Source organism: Passer domesticus, chromosome 8 (assembly GCF_036417665.1).
Source record: "Passer domesticus isolate bPasDom1 chromosome 8, bPasDom1.hap1, whole genome shotgun sequence".
NCBI lineage: Eukaryota > Metazoa > Chordata > Aves > Passeriformes > Passeridae > Passer > Passer domesticus.
This window is the reverse complement of record NC_087481.1, coordinates 10324718-10347232: the sequence shown is the minus strand read 5'-3', so window position 1 is coordinate 10347232 and position 22515 is coordinate 10324718. Positions and strand designations below refer to the sequence as shown.

The window sequence follows — 22515 nt, the reverse complement described above, 5'->3', positions numbered from 1 at the left end:
GGAAAAGCTGCAGCCCAGGGCTGGGAGAGGAGCACTCTGTGCTGGGTTCAGAACTGGCTGCATGGCCGGCCCAGAGAGTGCTGGTGAGCGCTGCTGCATCCAGCTGGCAGCCAGGCACCAGTGCTGTCCCTCAGGGCTCTGTGCTGGGGCCAGCTCTGTTCAATATTTTTATTGATGACATGGATGAGGGGATTGAGTCTTTCATTAGTAAATCTGCAGATGACACTGGGCTGGGAGCATGTGTCCATCTGGTGGAAGGTAGGCGGGCTCTGCAGGCAGATCTGGAATGGTTGGGTGATTGGGCAGAGTCCAATAAGATGAAGTTTAATAACTTCATGTCCCAAGTCCTGTATTTTGGTCACATAACCTCCTGCAATATTATAGGCTGGGGACAGAGTGGCTGGACAGCAGCCAGGCAGAAAGGGACCTGGGGGTACTGCTCGACAGCCAGCTGAACATGAGCCAGTAGTGTGCCCTGGTGGCCAAGAAGGCCAGTGGCTCCTGGCCTGGATCAGGAATGGTGTGGCGAGCAGCAGCAGGGAGCTCATTCTTCCCCTGTACTCATTCACTGGTGATGCTGCATCTTGAATGCTGTGTCCAGTTCTGGGCTCCTCAGTTTAGGAAGGACATTGAGATGCTTGAGCACTTCCACAGGAGGGCAACAAGGCTGGTGAGGGGCTGGGAACACAAACCCTGTGAGGAACAACTGAGGGAGCTGGGGGTGTTTAGCCTGCAGAAAAGGAGACTCAGAGATATCCTATCAATCTCAACAACTTCCTGAAAGGTGGTTGTAGTCATGTGGGGCTTGGTCTCTTTCTCCAGGCAACAAGTGACAGAACCAGAGCACACGGTCTACAGCTATGCCAAGGAAAATATAGGCTAGATAGTAGGAAAAAGTTTTTCATGCAAAGAGTGATAAAGTACAGGAATGGTCTGCCCGGGGAGGTGGTGGAGTCACCATCCCAGGATGTGTTTAAAAAAAGATTGGATGTGGCACTCGCTGCCATGGTTTATTTGAGGCATCAAGGAATGAGTAGGACTCAATGATCTTAAAGGTCTCTTCCAACCCTGTGATTCTGTGATTTGGTGATTCTGTAACCAGGGGAGCATTATGACACCTCAGGGCCCCATGGAACCAAGGGAACATGGAACAGGTCTGGTTGGCTTGGCCTCCCAGGGGCCACCTGACAGGTCCAGCTGATCTTGGGATATCAAGGGCTGCCTCTCATCAGCTCCTGCAGCACTGGGACTCCATGATTTCATTGCTATGGAAAAGAACCATCCGTCTTTTCAGGTGACCATAGCCAAAATTGGTACTCTCCCTAAAAAATTTCCTGTAGGCAAGGATATCTCCCAGAACAAAACCTGCCACCTCTGGCTGGCCTTGGCCTCTGGTGATCACCTCTCATCTTCCCCTGAAACACTGCGGCTGTTCCTTCCTTCCGATGGAAAAGAATGAGCTTTCATGCCAAGGGCCATGGCCAAAATTAGAATTTGGCCTCCCAAATTCCGTATATCTAGGGATTGCTCCCAGACAAAAGCAGCCAGGACAGACAGGCCAGGCAGGCCCTGTCCTCTGGTGATTTTCTTAGACTCCAAACTGAATGTTTTCATTTTAAAACACCTTGGGCGGAGCCCCCAGAGATCTCCCAAAAAAGGGGTTTTGAGGCCTCAGGCCCATGACCACTCCATATGGAGAAAGGAGCTCTGTGCTCTGTGCTGATGTGGGGGTTTTGCATCATGGAAGTGATGTTCTAAGAGAAGCTGCTAGCAGATTCCTCTGGGTCTAATAAAAAAAAATCAGTAATAGCTTTGAGAATTGACAATCTGTTAAACCACTAAGGAAACTGTACATGACTCTGTGAAGACACATGTTGAAGATGAAAAAGCCTGGGAGGGTCTCTTTCCCTTCTGTCCAGCAAAGAGGTAACAAGGCTGGCCCAGCCCCCGTCTCAGCCGGGCCGGGCCGGGCGGCTGCTGCCGTGGGGCCGGGCCCCTTCCCAGGGAGCCCCCCAGGCCCCATCGGCTGCCGGGCAGGGCAGGGGAGGCCGCAGGGCCGAGGCCGGGCCGGGCCATGGCTGCGGTTGCCAACACCTGGGCGCTACCGAGCCCTGCCCCGCCGCCAGCCCGGGCCCAGCCAGGATCCGCCGGGCCCCAGGAGCAGCCCCGGGCCGGGCCGGCTCGGCCAAGATTCTGCCACCCTTGGGGTTCACCCGCAAGCCCCGGGCAGGGGGAGGAGAAGCCATGGGCCCGGCCCTGCTGCTGCTGTGTTCTGGCCTGGCTGCTGAGATCCTGGCCCTGCCCCAGCGCGGCCCATCCTGACACAGCCCCAGCGCAGCCGCTGCAGAAACCTCCATAGTAAAACAGCTCTGGCCGCAAGGACCGAGCCTGGCCGGGGTCATGGAACCATCTGCAGGCCCCGGGAGAGATATTAACTCTTTCAGTGCTTCCATCCTCCCTCGAGGGAGAGAAAAGGACAAAGTGCAGGCACACAGAAGAGCAACATGAAGACACCGAGGTCAGTGAAGGGGAAGTTGAGTCCCAGATGGGAGGGATGAGGAAATGCCATAACCTTGGGACTGAAATCCTCTTGAAAAGCTATGGAGAAGGATGTAATTGATACATCAGACTCTCTTTTTCCCTATAACACATTGAAAAGGATGGGAAGATGACTTGTTCGGGAAAGACCTCCATGGTAAAGTAAGCAAATGTTGAAGTAGCTGTGTTCCCATGTGAAGTTTGAACAGACAGAGCAGAGTGATGAGACCCTGTGCCCTCATAGGGAGAAGAAGAAAACCACTGTTCTCAGAGATGAAGATGATTTCAGAAATAGATGAAGAGAACATTTGCTCTTAAACAGCTCATCTTTAAATTAATACCACATAAGTTGACATGGCCCATAAACACAACTGTGGGAAAAGCTATGAAAAAATGGAAGGGACTTCATGATTGCAGATTTTCCAGGTGGCTGCTATTAATGGAAATTGAGAGCCACAGGAGAATTCTTTTCTTATGGAGAAGTCTTCATAGCAAGAAAGAGAGACTCCTCTCCCTACATGAACTGAAGGAAGACTACTCTAGAAGAGGTAAACTGAAAATATTAGGTTTTGTCTCTTTACATTGTCAGTAAGAAAGAAGAGGTTGTAGGGAACGAAAAGTGTTCTGAAATTTTTGTTCTGATTCTTATTACACTTTCTTTTAGTTACTATTAATAAACTTTTCTTTATACCCTTTTAAAAATTTGAGCCTACTTTGCCTTTCTCCTAATCCTCTCTCACAGCACAAAACGAGTAAGAATATTCTAGTGAGTGCACTGGTAATTAGCCAACACTGAACCCACCACACTAATTGATGCATTGGCCAAGAAATCTCAAATTGGAGAGAAAAAACACTACAGAAACATTCCTGATTAACTGCATGAGAACAAAGGGAAAGCAAGGCAGAGCCATGATTTGTCAGAACTTGCCTAATCGTAATGAGCCCCATGATGAATTAGGAGATGAGCCCTGGAACCTCAGGGTCTGAGAGGAGAGTGCACAAACCTTTCCAGGAGTCAAAGTCAGAGGAAACACCAAAAGTGTCTCAAAGCATGAATGGGTCCCACTGAGGTCCAGCCCCAACACAAGCTCTTCATGGACTCCTTGGAGGAGAGAATTGGAGGCCAGGATGGCACAAAAAGCTTCTCAGAGACTCAGTGTGGAACAGAAAATCCAAAGTACCTTAAAAAGCTTGAGCATTTCAAACCACTAATGAGCCTCACTGTAGTGTCAGTACAGAGCTCTCAAGGGACTCATTAAAGCAGATAATTGGGGCCATGATTGCAAAAACCTCTACCAGAGTCTGTATCAAAAGGGAAACACCAAGTACCTTCAAATAACTGAAGTACCTTGAAGCATTAATGAGCCTCAGTGAGTGTTGTTACTGAAACAGGATCTCCAAGGACTAATTACAGCAGATAATTGGAGGCCATGATTGCACAAACCTGTCGCAGACTCCAAGCCAAAAGCCAAACCCAAAGTCTTTTGAAAAACCTGCAGTCCCTGGGGGCATTCAGGAGCCCCCAGGGACATTGCTGAGCAAGGCTCCCCAGGGACTCCTTCCAGCAGATCCTGGAGGCCACTGGGATGTGGGCTAGGGGGGGATGCTGAGGGCAGGACAAGGGGCTGACAGTGCCCAGCCTGGCTGGGGCTGTGCCAGGAGGCCCCAGGGCCTCAGGACAAGGTGTCTCCTCCCAGCCCTTGGTGGCACAGACCCTGCTGCTGTGCCCCAGGCCACCAAGACTTGGCTTCTCTTTGTCCCCACCTGTCATCAGTGCCTCCAGTTCTCTGCTCTGCCTGGGGCCTGGGGACACTTTCTCAGTCGTGTCCCTCAGTGGGACCCATTAAAAGTCCAAGAAAGTTTGGAGTTGGATTCTGACTTGGAGCTCTGGAGAGGTTTCTTCAGCTGCCTCTGAGGGACTGATGTTCAGGGCCTGAGCACAAAGCCCCAGAGGGTCATTAAAGTCCTGCTGCTGTGTCTGTGCTGCTGAGCTGGGCTGGGCTCCTGGCACAGAGGCAGTTCCTGGTAAGCAAGAAGAGCTTCAAAAGCACATTTCTCTTGATGAGCAGCTCTTCTGCCAGCCCTGCAGGGCTGGGGCACTGCCTGCAGCCAGCCCGAGCACAGCCCAGAGGCACAGAGAGCTTCAATCAGTCAGGGCTGGGAAGGTGCTGAGAAGTGCCTGGGGCAGAATCCCTGCCAGCCCTTGGCACAGGAACCTCTGGCTGCAGGACAATGCAGCTGCAGCTCCTGGAGCCATCTCCTAAAGCTGGAACATCCCAATGCCTGCAGACCCTGTGAGTACATTCTGTGATTCTCTCTTGTGCAGAGCCGCCAGGGGTGCCCAGGGCTGTCCTGCAGAGCAGGCTCCTGCAGCCCAGGGCGCTGTGCTGGGGCAGGGACTCTGCTACCTGCCAGGGACAGCTCTCAGCCAGCCCGGGGAGCTGCTCCCAGCTCTGGGGGACAAGACCTGGGGGGAAGGAGACAGCTGGTAAGGCTTGGAAGTGTCCTCCTTGTGTGGTGAGGATGCTGCATTGTTTAGAATTGTTCTCAGCATGGCGTTTAACTCCAGAACATTTCAAATGAGGTTACATAGGAAGCAGAACAAGGGATGGGCTGCATAAAAGGGAAAATCCTGCTTTTTAAATCTCTTTTTCTGGGTTGCTTAGATGGGAAATTGCACATAGATATTCATCTCTCAGTTCAATTGAGAAAAATAAATACATTTTTTCTCAGATGGTAATTAACCAGGCAGAGAAAAAAATCAGCACAAGGCCCCTTCCAGGCAGCATCAGTGTCACTTTTCCAGCATCCTCAGGGTTGTTCTGATGTTGCCATCAGAGCCTGCAGAGCCAGAGCTGCCCCTGGGCAGTGCCAGAGCTGGGAGGGGTCTGCAGGGCAGAGCTGAACCCCCAGGGCTGGGCTGGGCTCTGGCAGCACTGGCAGGGCTCAGCCCTGGGCACAGGGAAGCAGCTGCTGGCAGGGACAGCTCCAGGCAGCAGAGCCCTGGGCAGGCAGAGGGGGGAAAGTGCCCCCAGGCTGGGCTGGGATATTTAAAGTCCTCTCCTAATTCAACTATTCCATGATTACTTTTCTTACAGATCCCCTTGCCAAGGAACAACAAATGTCCAACAGCAGCTCCCTCAGCCACTTCCTCCTGCTGGCATTGGCAGACACGCGGCAGCTGCAGCTCCTGCACTTCTGCCTCTTGCTGGGCATCTCCCTGGCTGCCCTCCTGGGCAACGGCCTCATCATCAGCGCCGTAGCCTGCGGCCACCACCTGCACACGCCCATGTTCTTCTTCCTGCTCAACCTGGCCCTCAGTGACCTGGGCTCCATCTGCACCACTGTCCCCAAAGCCATGCACAATTCCCTCTGGCACACCATGACCATCTGCTACACAGGATGTGCTGCACAGGTTTTTTTTTTGTGTTCTTCATCTCAGCAGAGTATTTCCTCCTGACCATCATGTGCTACGACCGCTACGTGTCCATCTGCAAACCCCTGCACTACGGGACCCTCCTGGGCAGCAGAGCTTGTGCCCACATGGCAGCAGCTGCCTGGGCCAGTGCCTTTCTCACTGCTCTCATGCACACAGCCAATACATTTTCCCTGCCCCTGTGCCATGGCAATGTCCTGGGCCAGTTCTTCTGTGAAATCCCACAGATCCTCATGCTCTCCTGCTCCAATTCTTACCTCAGGGAACTTGGACTTCTTGTGTTTTCCATATGTTTAGCACTTGGTTGTTTTGTGTTCATTGTTTTCTCCTATGTGCAGATCTTCAGAGCCGTACTGAGGATCCCCTCTGAGCAGGGACGGCACAAAGCCTTTTCCACCTGCCTCCCTCACCTGGCCGTGGTCTCTCTGTTTATCAGCACTGCTCTATTTTCTGACCTGAAGCCCCCCTCCATCTCCTCCCCATCCCTGGATCTGGCCCTGTCAGTTCTATACTCGGTGGTGCCTCCAGCTCTGAATCCCCTCATCTACAGCCTGAGGAACCAGGAGCTCAAGGCTGCAGTGTGGAGACTGACGACTGGATGCTTTCAGGGACATTAAACTGCTGGCCAATTTCATCAAATCAATTGTAATAAAAGTAATTTTTAATACTTCTTTTTGGTTTTATTTTAGACGTTATTTTACTTTGTTTTACTTTTTTAATATTGCCCACAAAGTAATGTCATTATTTGTGCCATCTCTCATTTTCTTTTTCTCCACCTTCCCTGTGGCCACACAGTGTATCAATGAGGGGCTGCAGTCTCAGTGGCTTTAACGGAACTAAAGGATCTCCTGGCAGAGTTTTCCACAGAGATGCCATTGTGTTGCTTCCTCTGGAGCTGCAGCAACAATGTCTGTGAGCAGAGCTGGGGCAGATCAGTGCTGGCACAGCAGCTGTGCCCAGCAGCAGCAGCAGCACTTGGTGTTGCCAGTGCTGCTGCCGTGGCCCTGCCCCGCTGCCCTGGTGGCCCTGGTGTTGCTGCAGGGCCTGAGTGCTCTCGGGGCCAGGCACAGTCCTGGGGGTGGCAGTGCTAGGGCTGCAGCAGAGACAAGCTGTATAATATAAATAATTTGTTATATAAATAATCTTTGATAATTCTTTTGGGTTTGGTTATGCATTTGTTCTTTTTTCCCCTGCATTTTTGGTTTTTAATATTGTCCACAATGTAAACCTATTGTTTGTGCCATTTTCCATTTTGTTTCTCTCCATCTTCCCTGTGGCCACACACTGTGTCAATGAGGGTCAGTGCTCTTACTGGCTGTTATGGTTTGACTCTGGCACAGGGCCAGGGCCTCTATGAAAGGTGTATTTCTAAAATGGTTACTGGGAGATGTGACCCGGAAACAGGACAGAGCAGGCTCTTACTTGGGGATGGAGGGAAAAACACAACACTTTATTAATTACAATATCTAAAAAGGAACACACACACAAAGCTAAGAATGAAAACCCTCCAAATACATTCCTCCTCCTCCCCTCCATTTTCTCCACAGAATGAAATAACATCATAGATTTTCACCCTGTCACCAATCTCTCACATAATCAACTTTCAGTCCATCATCAACCCTCAAATAATCAACCCTCAAATCCATCAGGAAGAGAGGAGTCCCCCCCTTGCACCACAGGCTTCCCCCGGAAACACAATTGAAACCTCTTGTGCTTCGGTGTCACTTGTGGCACCACCCAGAGAACATCGGCCCTCGCGACTTCTCCCCTCATGTCCAGTGCTCTCACCACTGGACACAGGCCAGGACTGCTTTTAGGGTTCCATGTTTAAGGATGCTCCACCCAGTTCCAAAAGCAGCAGTCTCTCAACTTTGGGACATCAGTCCCCCCAGATTTCACCCCCTGGGGCTGAGGGGCCTCGTGAACAGAGATCTCAAACCTTCTCTGAGGACAGAGGGCATCTCACACCCTCCTTATCCATCTCTGTTCTCACCACTGCTTCACTCTTGACTCCAAGGTGCTGCCTCTCCCTAAATACAGTCTCTGGGTCACAGGAAAAACATGGGTCCATCCATGGCCATAGAAGAAAGAGTCCAGCTCAAGGCCACTCCATCATCTCTTCCCACCCAGGACTCTTCTCACCTCTTCCAACTTTCCTCGCACTTGCCCATTTCATCATGCTTCATCTCTCTGTCTCTCTCCTCATTCTGATTCAGGACGATCAGTATTTGTAAGGTTTCCATTATTCTTCCAAGGGGTTAAAATCTTCGCCTCTGTCTGCCCAGGACTCCCACAGCTGCTGGCCATGATGCCAGTCCATGATACCGAATTTCAAGGCAGCACAGGTACCGGCTCTCTCTCTCTATCTCTCTCCAGGGGGGTAGGAGGGGGGCCCAATGCTTCTCAGGCTCCTCCACCCTTCCATCTTGCAAGGCCTTCACCCCCCTCCTCTGCCCGAGGCTCCGGCCTACCTCACCCGGCCGCATGGCTTCCCTCCCCCAGCCAGCCCCAGCCGGGCAGGGGAGCTCTGAGCTCCTTCACTGACCAGGACCAAGAGAGAGCTCTCCTGGGAGTTCTTGCTTTTAACCCCCTGTATTCTCAGAGGCGGTCCACACCTTCAGTGGCCAAACCAGGTGCCAATATTCCAATCTAAGCACTGATTGGTTTGACCACAACCTCCCAAAAAACTCACTTCCTTCTTAACCTATGACAGGTTGGGAGAAAATTTGCCCTGGTATCATTTTGTCACAGTACGTATCATTTTTAAAGTAACCCCAAAACCACATAGTTAGCATGTGATAGCTCTGAATCCATGTGTCTGCCTTGCAGTGGAAGTTAAAGATCCCTTAAATCCTCACCTTATTAACCCATAAAGCAAACTGGATAACAGCCACAGCAGCCTTAGCTATGGTTAGCCTGTGTTCCCAGGGATGTCGGGGTGCTCCTGATGGGGCAGAAGGAAGAGCTCCAGGCCCTCTGTGAGGGTGAGTGAGGGCAGCAGGCTGTCAGCGGGGCTGGCCGGGTGAGCTGCAATGCCTGGGCAGGGAGCTGCAATCCCTGCCCCGGCTGCGGTGGGCTTTGCTCCTTTTGTGGACAAGGGGTGGTGTGGGCAGAGCACACAGAGATTTTAGGGACATGGGTGAGGGGATTCATGGCCAGCACCTTGCAGCTGTTCCCCTTGGCTGCTCTTGTCTTGTGGGCATGGCAAGAGCTGGGTGGGATGGCCCTGGCAGGAAAGTCTCCTTGGATTCCTGCAGATCCAAGTTCTGACAGTGGCTCTGTTCCTCTCTCTTCCAGCCCCTGAAGCCCTGAGTGAAAACAACAGACCCTCCCACATAAGCATATTTGTTCAGGTGATGTTCAAGGGAAGAGCTGCAGAACTACTTTCATCTGCTGGCTCAGAAGAGCCTGTGTCTCTTTAAGACCTCCCGATCCCTGGGAAGGTGAGACCACCTGGAGACCAGAGGAGACCAGCTGGAGCTCCAGGCACAGCTGATGACTGGCACAGCTGAGCCTGTGGGAAGCTCCCATAGCTCCTGCCTTCTCCCTCCCTGCTGACACCTGCCTCCCTCCAGCCCTCAGACCCTGCCCATCCCCTTTCTTCCCTCCCAGCTCATCCCTTTGCTTCACCTTCCATTAATAAACAGTTTGGCTTCCTCGCTTTGCCTGCATCTCTGTGGAACTGATACGAAATCCAGAGCCCTGGGACACACAGGCCCCTCCTGCCGTTCTCTTCCACGCCGTGTTTTGTGCACAGACACAGAGGAACAAGGGCAGATCAGGCTGGAAAGGTCCCTGTGGTGAAGGTCCAGTTCCACAACATTGTGCAGTTACAGATCTTGCTGAGCACCCTGGAGCCCCTGGACTTTGGAAGAGCCAACCTGAGGATGCTCTGAACCCAGCTGTGAGGGATTCCATGGCAAGCATCCACAGAGGGCAAAGGAGCTTGGAAATGCTGGATGGTTTCAAGAGCAGCTTGCTGAAAGCACAGCAGTGCTCCATCCCTGCACAGGATCAGGAAGAGGTCAGAACCAGAGACCATCTGGGCTTAACAGAGAGCTTTGGGTGTGCCTAAGAGCAAATGAAGCAGCAGCACGGTGCCCGAGACTCGTACACACAACCGTGCCAGTGCACAGAGCCCTGTCAGACAGTGCTGGGATCTTGGATGTGGTTCTGGTCCCCACAACCAAGGAATGGCAGCCCCAGCCTCAGACCCAGTCAGAAATCCAAGCAAGTGAGACCAGAGGGAGGGCACCCTTCCAGTTTCTCTGGGGCATGGCCGCCAAACAACCCCTGCTGCTTCTTCCTCCGCCTGTGTTTGGGGTGTGATGCTGGCAGAGCCAGCCAGGTTGTGCTCTGTGTTCCAAAGCCTGTTAGGTGCAGGCATGAAAAGCACTGTGTGCACAGTGGAGAGTCCTGGAAGGTGCTGTCAAGAGCATCCTGCGGGGACAGGGCTCTGGTGTCTGGCTGGAAAAGCCTGGTTTTGCTGCTGTGACCACAGGCAGGAGTTGAGGCAGCTGAAGAGGCAGCGAGCAGCCTGTGTTTGTAGAGGGCCTGGGGCTGCATGCCTGAACCTCCACCTGGAAACTCACTTGGGGAATACGAGCTAGAGCTGGAGTGCCTGTCCTGAAAGATCCTGAAGTCATTCAGCCTTGCCAGCTTTTCTAAAGGTGTTCCCCAGGAAAGCTACACATTTGGGGAAATGCCTTTGGAGGAAAGGGGCTTGCTTCTCAAGGAAAGTGCTTCCCAGGGAGCTCCCAGTGAGGTAGGTAAAAGTGTCCCTTTTGGCTCTCTGTGCTCCTTTCAGTCCTTGAGGCCTGTTGCACTTGGCAGAGGGGCAGGGCAGTGAATAGTGGGTTTGGCATCTGCCTGGACCTGTGGAGACCAACCCAAGCACCTGCAGCAGGGTGTCTTCCCCCACTTTGGACAGAGGTGTGAGCAGGAGAATCTCTGTCCAGCCACAAGCTCCAAAACTCTCTGAGATCTGTGAATTAAAAGTCTTTATGCACACACTTTTCACATCTTCCCTGTCTGCTGTGTTTCAACTCTTGGCAAGATGCAGTTGCCTCTTGCTTGGTGGAAGCTGCTGTGGCCCAGGGCCAGCACAGAGCTGGGCTGGGTGGGTCAGGCAGCATGGCAAGTCTTGGTGTGTCCCTGGCCTCAGAAAAGGCTTGGAAGCTTTGCCTCCCCAGGTGTCCTGCTCATTGGCTCTCCCTGTGCATCTTGGAGAGAACAAGGTAGGCATTTCTGGCAGCTGGGCATCAGCAGGCCTTAAACTGGGGGTGTGTTGTGGAGCAAGCCCAGCTGAGATACCCTGAGAGGAGCCCAGTGCTCCTTGCTCCCCTCTGCTGACTCATGAGCGTTTGTCTGGTTTTGGGATGACCCTGGCTGTGTCAGAGGGTGCTACGTGGACACGAGACAGCCGGTCCTGTCCCGCTGGGTCCCAGCAGTGCCTCGCAGCAGTCCTGCATCCACATCAGGATGCTGGCCAAGAGAGGTCTTGGAAGCTGAGGCAGCTGATTTTAAGCTTGTGCAGGTGCCTACATGTCAAGGCCAAAGGTGTTCCCTCAGGATACAGCAGTCCTGAGTGGTCTCCCTCATTCAAAGAAATTGGCCCTTTTACTGACCTGGCAGGAGGGCAGGAGTCTGCCCCCCACTAAAATATTTCTCTGCCACGTATAAATTTCAGTGGGTTGATGTAGGAATTGCATCAAACATACCATCCATCTTTATGCTGCTGAGATGATTTGATTGGCAGGGGGTTCAAAATACACTGTGTCAGATTCCTATACTTGAAGCTGATGTCCAGATACTGGCCAGAAGCAGTCTCGATGCCCTAAAAAGCACAAAGTCTTCCTCATGCCTTCTCTGCACTGGGCTGATTCTGTATTTCCCCTTAGTTCTTCTGATAGACTATGTCTAAAGCTTTTTCCCAAGTCACTTTCATGTCAAGTTAGGCCAGCCAGGTTTTTCTTATGCTAATTGGTGCTAAGTACTTATGTCTGTCTGTGCTAATTACTTGTTTACTAATGTGAATGCCTTGTGCTTACTTAGGTCAAACAAAGGCCTTGTTTCATTGCCAAAGGTGCCTGAGGCTGCCTGCTCCTTGTGGCACCTGTTGCTTTCCTGTGGAATGTTCTACCTGCCCTGAGAGTAAAGAGGGAGCTGGAGAAAGAGCTGGCCAGGCTGCTCTGGATCCTTGACCAGCAGTCCTGGTTAAGTGGAGAAGTCCAAGCTGAGCAAAGGTGCCAATGGAACAGCCGTGCACAGGAAGGCTCGGTGGGAAGGGTGATCCAGGAACCACAGGCCTGGCAGCCTGAGCTGCCACCGGGGAAGGCCTTGGAGCAAATCCTCCTGAGGGCCATCCCACAGCACGTGCAGGGAACCAGGGCATCTGCTGGAGGGTGGGAAAGCTCTGCGGAGGGACGGGGACAGCTGGGGGTCCTGGCGGGGTGTTAACAGCTTCTGTGGGGGAGTTTGGGGAGTTGGTGTTGGGGGGGTGTTGGAGAAGGCGTCGTCTGGAAGGTGAGAGGTCTTGGCTCGAATTTGAGTCAGTTTGAAGGCAGCATCTGTGGCTTGGCACAGCTTTGGTTACGAAGGGCAGAAAGACTATCTGTGACTTTTCCTCTTCATGGTCCTGATTCTCCTGCAGGGAACAAGAGGGGAGAGCTGTACTTTACTGGTCACTGAGATAACTGTACCAGGGGGAGGATTAGCCCTTTTGCCATCTACTCATTTGTTTGGGCTACTTTTGTAACACTCAGTGGACTTTCATTTATTGAGAGCTTTTATTCCTTAAGAGAATTTGGATAATATCATCCTTTCACAGAAAACTGTTTGCAAACCAAAGAATGGCCCCTTTTTTTGCCTCTGTGTAGTGTTATGTTCTGTAAAGTGACTCTCAGTGGATGACGTTAAGGCAAATGAGTTGCTGCTTTGAGATGGGAAGCAAAATTCCAACTCTTCACCTTCTCAGGTCATCCCAATCAATTTGGGAAGTTTGCAACTTTTTGGAAATACTTGAGTTGAGCAACGGGAAGTAAAGCTTTCCTGAAGTGAGGCTTGTTAAATGCCAGATTCTTCTGTGCCTACCCCACTAAGGTGTTTTTGTGCTGAAGGAAATTACTTCAATGAGAAAATAATTTCAGGATGTAGGGCTTCTGATTGAGACCAAGTGTTGCCAGCAGTTGCTCCAGGTGCTCCTGCCCACAGCCCCTGCAGGAAGGAGCACAGCCCCCAGTGCACATGGGCTTTGGCTGCCCCAGGCACAGAAGCCCCCCGGGGGCACAGGTCTCTGGGGCAGGAGAGGGACAGCAGCACTGCCAGGGCTCAGGGGGTAGCAGGTATGCTTGGGCAGGGACTCTGCCACACCTGCAGATGTCAGTGCTCCCCTGGCTCCAGGGGTCAGAGCAGCATTTGTGCCCTGGCCCACACGTTCCTTGTCTGGGTCACACCCGTGGGTTTAGGATGGCCACCAGCCAGTACGTGTCCCAGGGAGGCCATGCCAGCTTCTGTGGAAGGCCCCATGCCCTTCCCAGCACGGCTCTGTTGGCAGCCCTGGGGGCTCCTTCTGCTGCCCTGAGCCCGCAGAGCAGGGCAGTGTTTGCTGATGGTTTGAGCCATTCCTAAAGACTCTGTCGGGCTGCATTAGACACTTGGGACCAGGGATTCCTTCCAACCTGGACCACTTTGGGTGGGCTGGGGGTGGCCCCAGGGCAGGGGGCGGTGTGCGCAGGGGCCCTTTGTGACACAGTGCAGCATGGTCACCGTGGCATGGAACGGGTGTCCAAGAGCTCTTTGTGACATGTGGTGACATAGGAGCTGGAGGTGGCAAGACCACGCCACAGTGCTCGGAGCACACAACGGGACAGGACGGGACAGAGCGGTGCTGTGAGGAGCCCCCGCACAGCACACTCGTTCGTGTCTGACCCGGAGCCTTTCCGAGACGTTATTTCTGCAGCTGACCTCGAGGCCAGACCACAGGACTTGCTGAGCCCTGGCCTTCCCGAGGCTTCTCTTCTGCAGGTGCCCTCGAGGGCAGACCGTGGGACTTGGTGTCCTGGAGGCATCTCCCATCCCTGCCGCCGGTGCCCTCGAGGCCAGACCACAATCCTTGACAGGAGTCTCCTGTCCTTGTGGCAGGAGCCCTAGAGACCAGAGTGCAGGACTTGCTGTCCTGCAGCCTTCCTGAGGCTTCTCTCTTGAAGGTGCCTTCCAGGCACAACTGCAGGACTTGCTGACTCTGAGGTTTTCCGAGGCATCTCTCCTGCAAGCAGCCACAAATCCAGTCACTGACATGGAGCAGAGACTCCCAAAAGTGCCCAAGCTGGCCTGGGTGGAGGAGGAGGAAGAAGGCCCTGGAGCTGCCCCAGCACAGGAGACTGAAGAGGTGGTGCCACTCGAGCTGCCACAGGAGGGTGAGTGGCAGAGCTGGGCCAGAGGACTGGTACCTGCAGCCAGCTTGGCATCATTGCATCCCATGGCATCCCGTGGCATCCCATCCCATCCCATCCCATCCCATCCCATCCCATCCCATCCCATCCCATCCCATCCCATCCCATCCCATCCCATCCCATCCCATCCCATCCCATCCCATCCCATCCCCTGGGGACATTCCCATGGACAGGATGGAAGAGGGGCCAGGCAGACACCCCACAGCAGCCATGCTCCATCCCCTGGGGCATCCCAGGGCTGTCCCTGCCTGGGGAGCGCAGGGCTGGGCTGTGTTCTCTGGCCTCTCCTGCAGCCCCTCAGCTCTGGCTGCACTCGCTCTTTGCCAGATGCAGCCGTGGGGCAGACACAAGAGCAGGACCCTGCCCGTGGCCGCTTCCGCAGAACAGCGCAGGTACCTGCAGCCATCCCCACCTGGGCTGGGCCTGCTGTCACCATGCTTGGAGCATTCTGTGGAACATCCCTGGCTTCTGCCCTTCTCTTACAGCTGGTTTGCAAATTCATCAGGCGAATTCGGCAGGAAGAGACCAGCACCATGGGCACTGGGCTCAGAGCATATTCGCACATCTTCAAAACCAAGACCAGTGCTGCCCTGCTGAGTATGCTCGTACAGGAGGGGTTTTGCAATCCAAAGCAAGTAAGCAGCCTGTGGCCAGGTTTTGACCCTCCCAGGAAGTGCTTGGCCTCCCAAGCCACACCCGCTGGTCGCTGGACGCCTTTGAGGCCATGGCAGTGTGGTGGGAAGGGAAGCACTTCCCTGGGGAAGCTGGCAACATTCCTCCCTCTGGCAGCTTTCCAAGTCTCCCTGTGCCTTCTCCAGGTGCCCGCCATGGTGAGGTACATCCACCAGTGGCTCATGGCCAATCAGTTTGTAGAGCACAGGCTGAACAGGACCCTGCTGTATCTCACCAAAGCACAGCCAGCTGATGTAGTCATGACACTCCTGCGTGTGGCCCCATCCTGTGACAGGTATGGGCCCACCTGCCCAGAGGGCTCAGGGCTCCCCAGCCCATCAGCCTGTACAGCCTGTCCCAGGTGTCTGACCAACAGAGTCTTCCAGGGCTCTCTGGCTGCTCCCTTTGCCACCCTGGCACGTCAGTCCCCAAGCCTGCTGCCATGCCCCCTCGCTGCCCCTCAGGGGCCTGTCCCCACAGGGCTGGGCTGCCTGGCTGCTGCTGGTGAGGGACAGTGGGCAGAGGCAGAGCTGGCAGCCAGTTCAGGTCCCCACTGCTGTCCAAGCCATGGTGCTGTGTCTGAGACCCCCCTGAGACAGAGCTCTAACCCCACAGAGCTGCTTTGACCATGTGGAACAGCATCATGTGCTCGTCCAGGACTGCGGAGCCTGCGCTGCTGATACTCCTGGATGTGCTGAGGAGATGGCCCGAGCACAGCACGTGCACCTCGGATGGGGACAAAACGGGTGTCTTTGTCCTGGCTGTGAGTTTCTGCAACTGGCCTTTGCTGCCCCAAAGCCGCCTCTCCAGCAGCTCTCCATCCTCCTTCCCCCACTGCATCTCCCTGCCTCAAGCGCTGGGCTGAAACCTGGCCTCGGGGCAGCTTCAGGGGCACCAGGCCCGGTGCTCCCCCTGCCTCTCTCCAGGCCTCTCCCTCCCCTGCTCAGGCCCTGCCACACGGACACCTCAGCACTGAGCGCTGTCTCGGGGGGCTTTGCAGGCAACTGTGGTGATGTGGAAGATCCTCCAGGTGCCCTGTATCCCACGTATTGTGATGGTGTATTTTCCCCGCCTCTTTGTGCATCTGCTCTTCCAAGTGCTCTTCAGCACTCTGGATATGCCAGAGAAGGTCGATACCTTCTGGAAGGGATGCCAGCAGCAATACGGCCTTGCCATCAGCCCCAACAGGTTCTCCATCCCACTCCTCCTGTCCCTGCCACATCCCTGGGCAGGAGCCAGTGCTCCAGTGTGACCTGGGCTTTGCTCTGCATGCAGGTTTGCAGTGCGGACCCTGATGTCCCTGCTCTGCCGAATGCAGCACGAGGATGTGGTGGTGGCAATGGAACGCAAGTGTGGCTGGGACACGCTGCTGTGTGCTGACACCCACCACTATGCCGTGGGTCTGCTGGCCAGGTGAGACCCCCTTCTCCCCGCTGCCTCTGACATTCGTGCACTGCGCCCAGGGAGCCCCACACAGTCCCTGTGGTCATGAACCACAGGGCCTTGTCACTGAGGGACAGCCAAGCAGAGTGGGAAAGCCTGGGAGAGGAGGGTGCCCATAAGGAGCCGCCTCCCAAATAGCCCAGGGCCCCGTGCAGGATGCTGGGGAAAGACCAGACCTCTGTGAGTCAGTCCTGGCAGAGGTCTATCCCCCAGCCCACAGTCTTGGTTACTTTTTCTCCTGCCAGGGAGATGTCCTGTGTCTCCATCCCCTTGCGTTCCCAGATCATTCGCTACCTGCTCCGGCTGCTCAGCACACAGGAGCCACACTGGGAGCTGCCTGCCCTGGCGTTCCTTGCGGAGGTGAGCCTGATGGCCAGCGCTGCTTCGCTGAGCTGCCTCCCAGCTCTCTGCCCTCTCGTAGCCACAGCTGCCCGCGCCCTGTGCTGCTGCCTGGGCCCAGCCCTGTGCGGTTCTGGGCTCCTGCCGGCCGGGTCCCCTGACACTGCCCTGTGCCTTTCAGGTCCTCGAGTTGCTGGACTTGAGTGAACATGGTGCTAACAGACTCCAGCAAATCTTGTCAAGGCAGCTGCGGAGCAAGTGCAGGGAGAGGCGTCGCCTGGCACTCAGGGTCCTTTTTGAGATCATTGACGATCCCTCAATGGTGAGAAAGGGGGAGCGCCTGAGGCTGAGCTAGAAAATACATCTCTTGGGCTTGGCTGGGCTCTGGGAACTGGGGCAGATGCTCCCAGCTCTCTTGCCTCTCGGTTCAGCTGCCTGAGTGCTTCGGGACAGACCTTTAGCCTCTGAGCCCTGTGGCAGCAGGATGGATGGTGTTTCACAAACTTGTGTTCCGCATAGAGCAAAAAAATGTGGAGCCTGACTGAAAGTCTTGTGGAGCTCCTGTGGGACGCAGATGGAGAGATAGTCAGCATGACAGTCATGCTACTCAGCTTTATCATCTTGGACAATGACATGCTGATACCCAGCCCCATGGCACTGCAGCTGGTTGAGGCGCTCCTGCCACTCTTTGACCACGTAAGGCTTGCTGCCCCCAGCCACGGCCACTGGGTGCTGCCCAGACACTTTTTGCCCTGTGGATTTGCAGGCTGCGCCAAGCTGAGCCCTGTGCAGCTGATGCTGAGGTCTTTTTTTCTTCCTTTCATACAGGAGAATAGCCAGGTGCAGCTGCTCTCCATACTGCTCTTCCGAACATTGGTGACTCTTCCACAGGAAAAGGAAAAAGAGGCCCTGAAGACACACCTGCGCCAGAGCCTGCTGCCACTCTTCTTCCACTGCCACGATGAGAATCAGCGTGTGGCAGAGGTGAGGACTCGTGGGCTGCTGCTGTCCCCCTGGCAGGGGGCTTGGCTGCCTCCTGCCCTGGAGCCTGCCAGGCTGCAGCCTCCTCCAGGCCTTGGCACAGGGACGTGGGTCCTGCACCCTGGGCTGTGGGGTCATCTCCGCGTCTCTGCTGCTCTCCAGGCCTCTCTGGAAACGCTGCTTTGTGTGGTGGAGTTCCTGAAGAGAAGCAATCTTGAAAAACTGGTGAAGGACAAGAAGCTGTGGAAGTTCACTGAGTGCCTGGTAAGGACGGGCTGGAAGCCCCAGCCTCAGCCTGGAGAAGGCCCCTGAGCACGGTGCTCAGTGTGCGGCGCTGGCAGCTGTGCCCCTGCCCGCTGCTGCACCCAGAGGCCGGGCGGGCTCTTCTCCAGGCTCCTGTGGGCCCGAGCCGGGGGCTGATGGAGCCTTGACCCAGCGGGGCTGCGGGATGGGATGGCAGTGCAGCTCCCCGGGCAGCAGCCGGCCCTCTGCCCCCTCCAGAGCCCGGCGCCAGCGGCTGCTGGCCGCGCCTCAGGGCTGTGCGGGCAGGGGAGGCCGGGGCTGGGCGCAGGGAGCGCCTGGCTGAGGGGCTGAGCCCGCGCCAAGCCTTCCCTGCTGCCGATCTCTGCAGCTGGCAGAGGACACGAGCCGAGCGGCCGAGCACCTGCGCCGGGCCCTGCCGTACCTGCGGAACCCACAGGAGCCCCTGCGAGAGGCGGCCATCAGGTTCATGGGTGAGCCACGAGCCCATGGCCATTTTATCTGCTCCCTCCCCGCCCCGCCACAGCTCGGGCCCAGCCCTGCCCGCTGCCCCGGCAGTGCCGTCCAGGCCCGGCACCGTGGAGCCCCGCCTGGCCCAGGCACTGCTGCTGCCCTCTGGCAGCCGTGCCCTCGGGCGGCAGCGTGCGGCGTGGCCCGGGCTGAGCCCTGCCGGGCCAGCAGGGTGTGTGGCCGCAGCGCCGGCAGCGCCGCTGGCAGGGAGCTGTGCCGCTGGCGCCGTGACAGGCTCTGTGTTCACAGGGATGGCCGGGCGGCACCTGAGGGGGAAGAGGGAAGAGCTCCAGCTCATCTGCAGTGGTGAGTGAGGGCAGCGGGCTGGCAGCGGGGGCTGGCGGGGGCAGCTGTGAGCCCTGCCCCGGCTGCCGAGGGCTCTGCTCCTTGTGCGGACGAGGGGCAGCGTGGGCAGAGCACACAGACATTTCAGGGCCATTGGGGCATTCGTGGCCAGCAGTTTCGGTCTGATCCCGTTTCTCCCTGCTCCCTCCTGGCCATGGCTAGAGCGGGCTGGGATGGCCCTAGCAGGGGGCTCTCCTCAGGTCCCTGCAGATCCAGGATCTGACCATTGCTCTGTTCCTCTCTCTTTCAGCCCTTGAACACCTGACAGAGGACATCAGCAGTGCCGTGTCAGACGCAGCACTTCAAACATTGTATGTCCTCCGGGCACTACAGAGTGGGCAATATTCTGTCTTCCAGAGGCTGCAAAATCAATTCCGAAGGGCATGGAGGACACGGCCTCGTCTGTCAGGGCTCCGCTGGCTGTGCTGCTGGAGCTCTGCAGAGAGCTGATCCCAGAGGCTCTGTCTGCTGGGCTCACCTGAGCCAGCAGGAATTTTCCATTTCTTTGAGATTATTCTTTTCTTCTTCTTGTTTTTTCCTTTAGTATATGAATATAGGATGTGTTGTAATAAACAGACTCCCAGGAGCTTTCTTTTGCTGCCCAGGGTCTGCAGGGCATAGGGGAAGAGGGGGAAAAGGGTGTCTGGGCTCAACAAGCTGCCCAGGCGTGCAGTGTTGCAGATAAAATGGCCAGAAGCCCCTTGGCCTTTGGTGGGTCTGCTGAAGCCTTTGTGCTGCCAACAGAGCAGGTGGGCAGAGGCCGGAGCTGCAGGGATCCCTGTGAGACCAGTACCTGGAGATGGCCACAAGCCCTGTCCCAGGCAGGAACCACCAACTGTGTCCTCCTGCCTGTGTGCTGCTGGCTGCAGTGCTGAGGGCTCCCAGGTGCCTCTTGATGGGGCTCCTCTGGAGCTCCTGGAGGGCTGCGGCACTGCTGCCGGGCAGCTTGGCTGGGCTGGGGGAGACCCTGAGGGGACGAGGCCATGAAGGGATGAGGGGCAGCAGAAGCCCTGACAGGACAAGGCAGTGGGAAGGCACAAGGCGGGTGGGTGAGGGACTGGGTGGCTCTAACGTTGGCCCGGGGGTGGCAGTGGGTTGGAGACAAAGAGACCACTCACCCTGATTTTCATCTCTGCAAACAGAGAGCGCTTATTCTCAAGCCCTTCATTATAAAGAGCCTTTGAAAAACCCAGTCTGGAAAATGTCATGGGTCTGATCTCTACGCCCCTTCAGATTCTGGGCAGTGAAATGCTGCAGCCTTGGGAGAGATGTGACTGGGCGAGACCCTGTCAGTCACACCAGGGGCTGGTACTGTCACACAGTACAAGCCAGCCTGCACTGTGACACACAGCAACAGAGTGCGAGGCACAGCTCCGGGTGCTCCCCATGAACCTCAGCTCTGGGAGCACTGTCTGCTCCAAGCTCCAGGGGCTGCAGTGGGAGCCCGGCTGGGCTCTGCCCTGGGGCCATCCTGCAGGGACAGCTGGAAACAGGGAGCATTCAGCTGCCACAAACAGCCAAGCCAGGGCTGCAGGGCAGCTGCTCCAGCCCGGACTGCACTGCTGTGTGCTGTGCTCTGGGACTGGGGCTCCCCACACAGGGGACTGGACTGGAGTGCGAGAGGAGACAGAGAAGCTTCAGCTTCAGCCTCACTGAGGTGCCTGCATGGGCTGGGAAGAGTGGGGAGGCTCAAGGGGATTCACAGAGCTCATCCTGCTGCAAGGACAAGGAAAAGGGAGTGGGAACTCAGCAGTGAGGAGAGCTGAGGGCTGGAGAGTGGCTCTGAATGACACTAAAATCCCACTGGACCTCTGAAACATTGCTGCTCCTCAGCCAGTGACAGCATGAGTCCCTAAACCTGGGGCTCAGCCCTCCTTGTGGTCAGGGGCAACAAGGAAGACCAGGAAGTGATGGAGACATCAACGGGCTGGGAATTCACTGGGGGAAAAAAGGGAGCAGTTGAGAAGTAAAAGGCAGGTGGGGGATGCTGAGTTTGCTGTCCGAGTTTTTCTCTACTTCCCCGGGCGGGGGAGGAGGCTGCACTGGCCGAGCTGTGGCACAGCAACTGACAGCCGGGGGGGCACTGCCCAGATGCGCCGGGGGCGTCCAGGGAGCGCCTCAGCAGGAGGCAGCAGTGATTAGCAAGAAGGCGAAGTAGAAAAGAGGGACCCAAATCAGGGCAAAGTCCAGAGTCCTTTAATGTCTCCAGGGAATGCCAGCCGAGTCGGGACCACGAGGTGGGGGTACAGCCGATTATAAAGGGACGGAACATAGAACATTTCAACCAATGAGAGAGAACTTGGGAGGGAACAAACTCGTGACAAACATGCCGGCTCGCCAATAGGGAATGTGACAGGGAGGGACCCTTGTTCCCGATCCAGTCACCCACTGAGGAGGGGAGAACTTTCTGGAAATAGGGAAGGGGACAGTGGCTGATGGACAGGAACTCAGGGAAGGATTGAGAGAGGGTAACCAGGGGAACAGGGGTGGAGACAAAAAACTGACACTCTCAAAAGGAGGGGTTGCCGGGGGAGGTGGGGGGGGAAACCCTAGGACTGAACCATTATAACTTTAGGGGGAAACAGAACAAACCAAATGAACCCTTCACCACAACATCTCCCTCTTTTTTGTTTAAAATAAAAATAAAACTGAAATTGTTCTTAAACTGGCGTAGTAACTGAAAACCATAGGGAGGATTGAGGGGCTTGCTCCCAATGCGTCTTCTCACAGGAAGGTTCTTCAGGGATGGAAGAAGGGTCAGTAGGAGCCTCAACATGGTTGATTTGGGGGGTTGTGGCAAACAGAATTCTGGTCAGTAATTTATAGATAATGCAGAAACCAAAAATTAAACAGAGCAAAACGAAGATAATAACTAAAATGGTACGAATGATGGAGCCCACCCAGCCTGTCACTCCCATTTTGGATAGCCAGTCCCCCAACCAGTCCGAGGTCTGTTGCCGGATGTTGTCGACGTCCTCGGACATCTGGCGGATGGTGTGTCTGACGTCCTCGGCTCGTGACGACAGGTTCATGCAGCAGAGCCCCTCGAACTCCTCACAGTGATGGTTGTGAAGTAACAAAAGGAAATCGATTGCCGCCCTATTTTGGAGGGTCGCTTTCCTCGTTGTTTCCTCGTCAGCTAGGAGGTCCGCTAGGGCAGTTGAGGTCAAATTCGCTTGCTTCGCCACCCAGCACTCGAGGTTGCCCAATTCCCCTAGTGCTTTAGCTGCGGCCACCCACGGCAAAAATACCGAAACCGCAATATTTTTGGGTCTAGACCAATGAACAATTTCGGCGTCACACTCTGGGTCAATTTTATGGGTGTTTCTTTTGACTCTGGCCAAATCATGTGTGACATTTTTCTTTTTCCAATCGAGAATTTGAGTATAGCTGGGGGTAAGCAGTGTCAACTGCCCAAAAGTGCAGGGCCCTCCGGACAGACGAGGGGGAATTCCAGCCCACGCTCGGTTACCGCAAATTAGGAACGTGCCTTTAGGGAGGAGTGCGGGTTTCAAATAAAAGGTATTGGGGACATAA

At 55.3% G+C, this 22515-nt stretch overlaps 1 protein-coding gene, 1 long non-coding RNA gene and 1 pseudogene across 2 annotated transcripts; 2 read left to right on the top strand and 1 right to left on the bottom strand.

Annotated features, from left to right (window-relative positions):
- The window catches only part of LOC135305589 (zinc finger protein 850-like), a 652086-nt pseudogene that overhangs the window by 538898 nt on the left and 90673 nt on the right, over positions 1-22515 (bottom strand).
- On the top strand, positions 6040-6644 carry LOC135306103 (olfactory receptor 14J1-like; the record flags this gene model as incomplete). Its single annotated transcript, XM_064429649.1, has 1 exon — positions 6040-6644. A coding segment is annotated over one exon (552 nt), but the record flags the coding sequence as incomplete, so codon positions are not given.
- Positions 8511-11502, top strand: LOC135306112 (uncharacterized). The gene is made up of 3 exons (XR_010366965.1): positions 8511-8958; positions 9272-9417; positions 9622-11502. It is a non-coding gene; the product is annotated as an uncharacterized LOC135306112 (long non-coding RNA).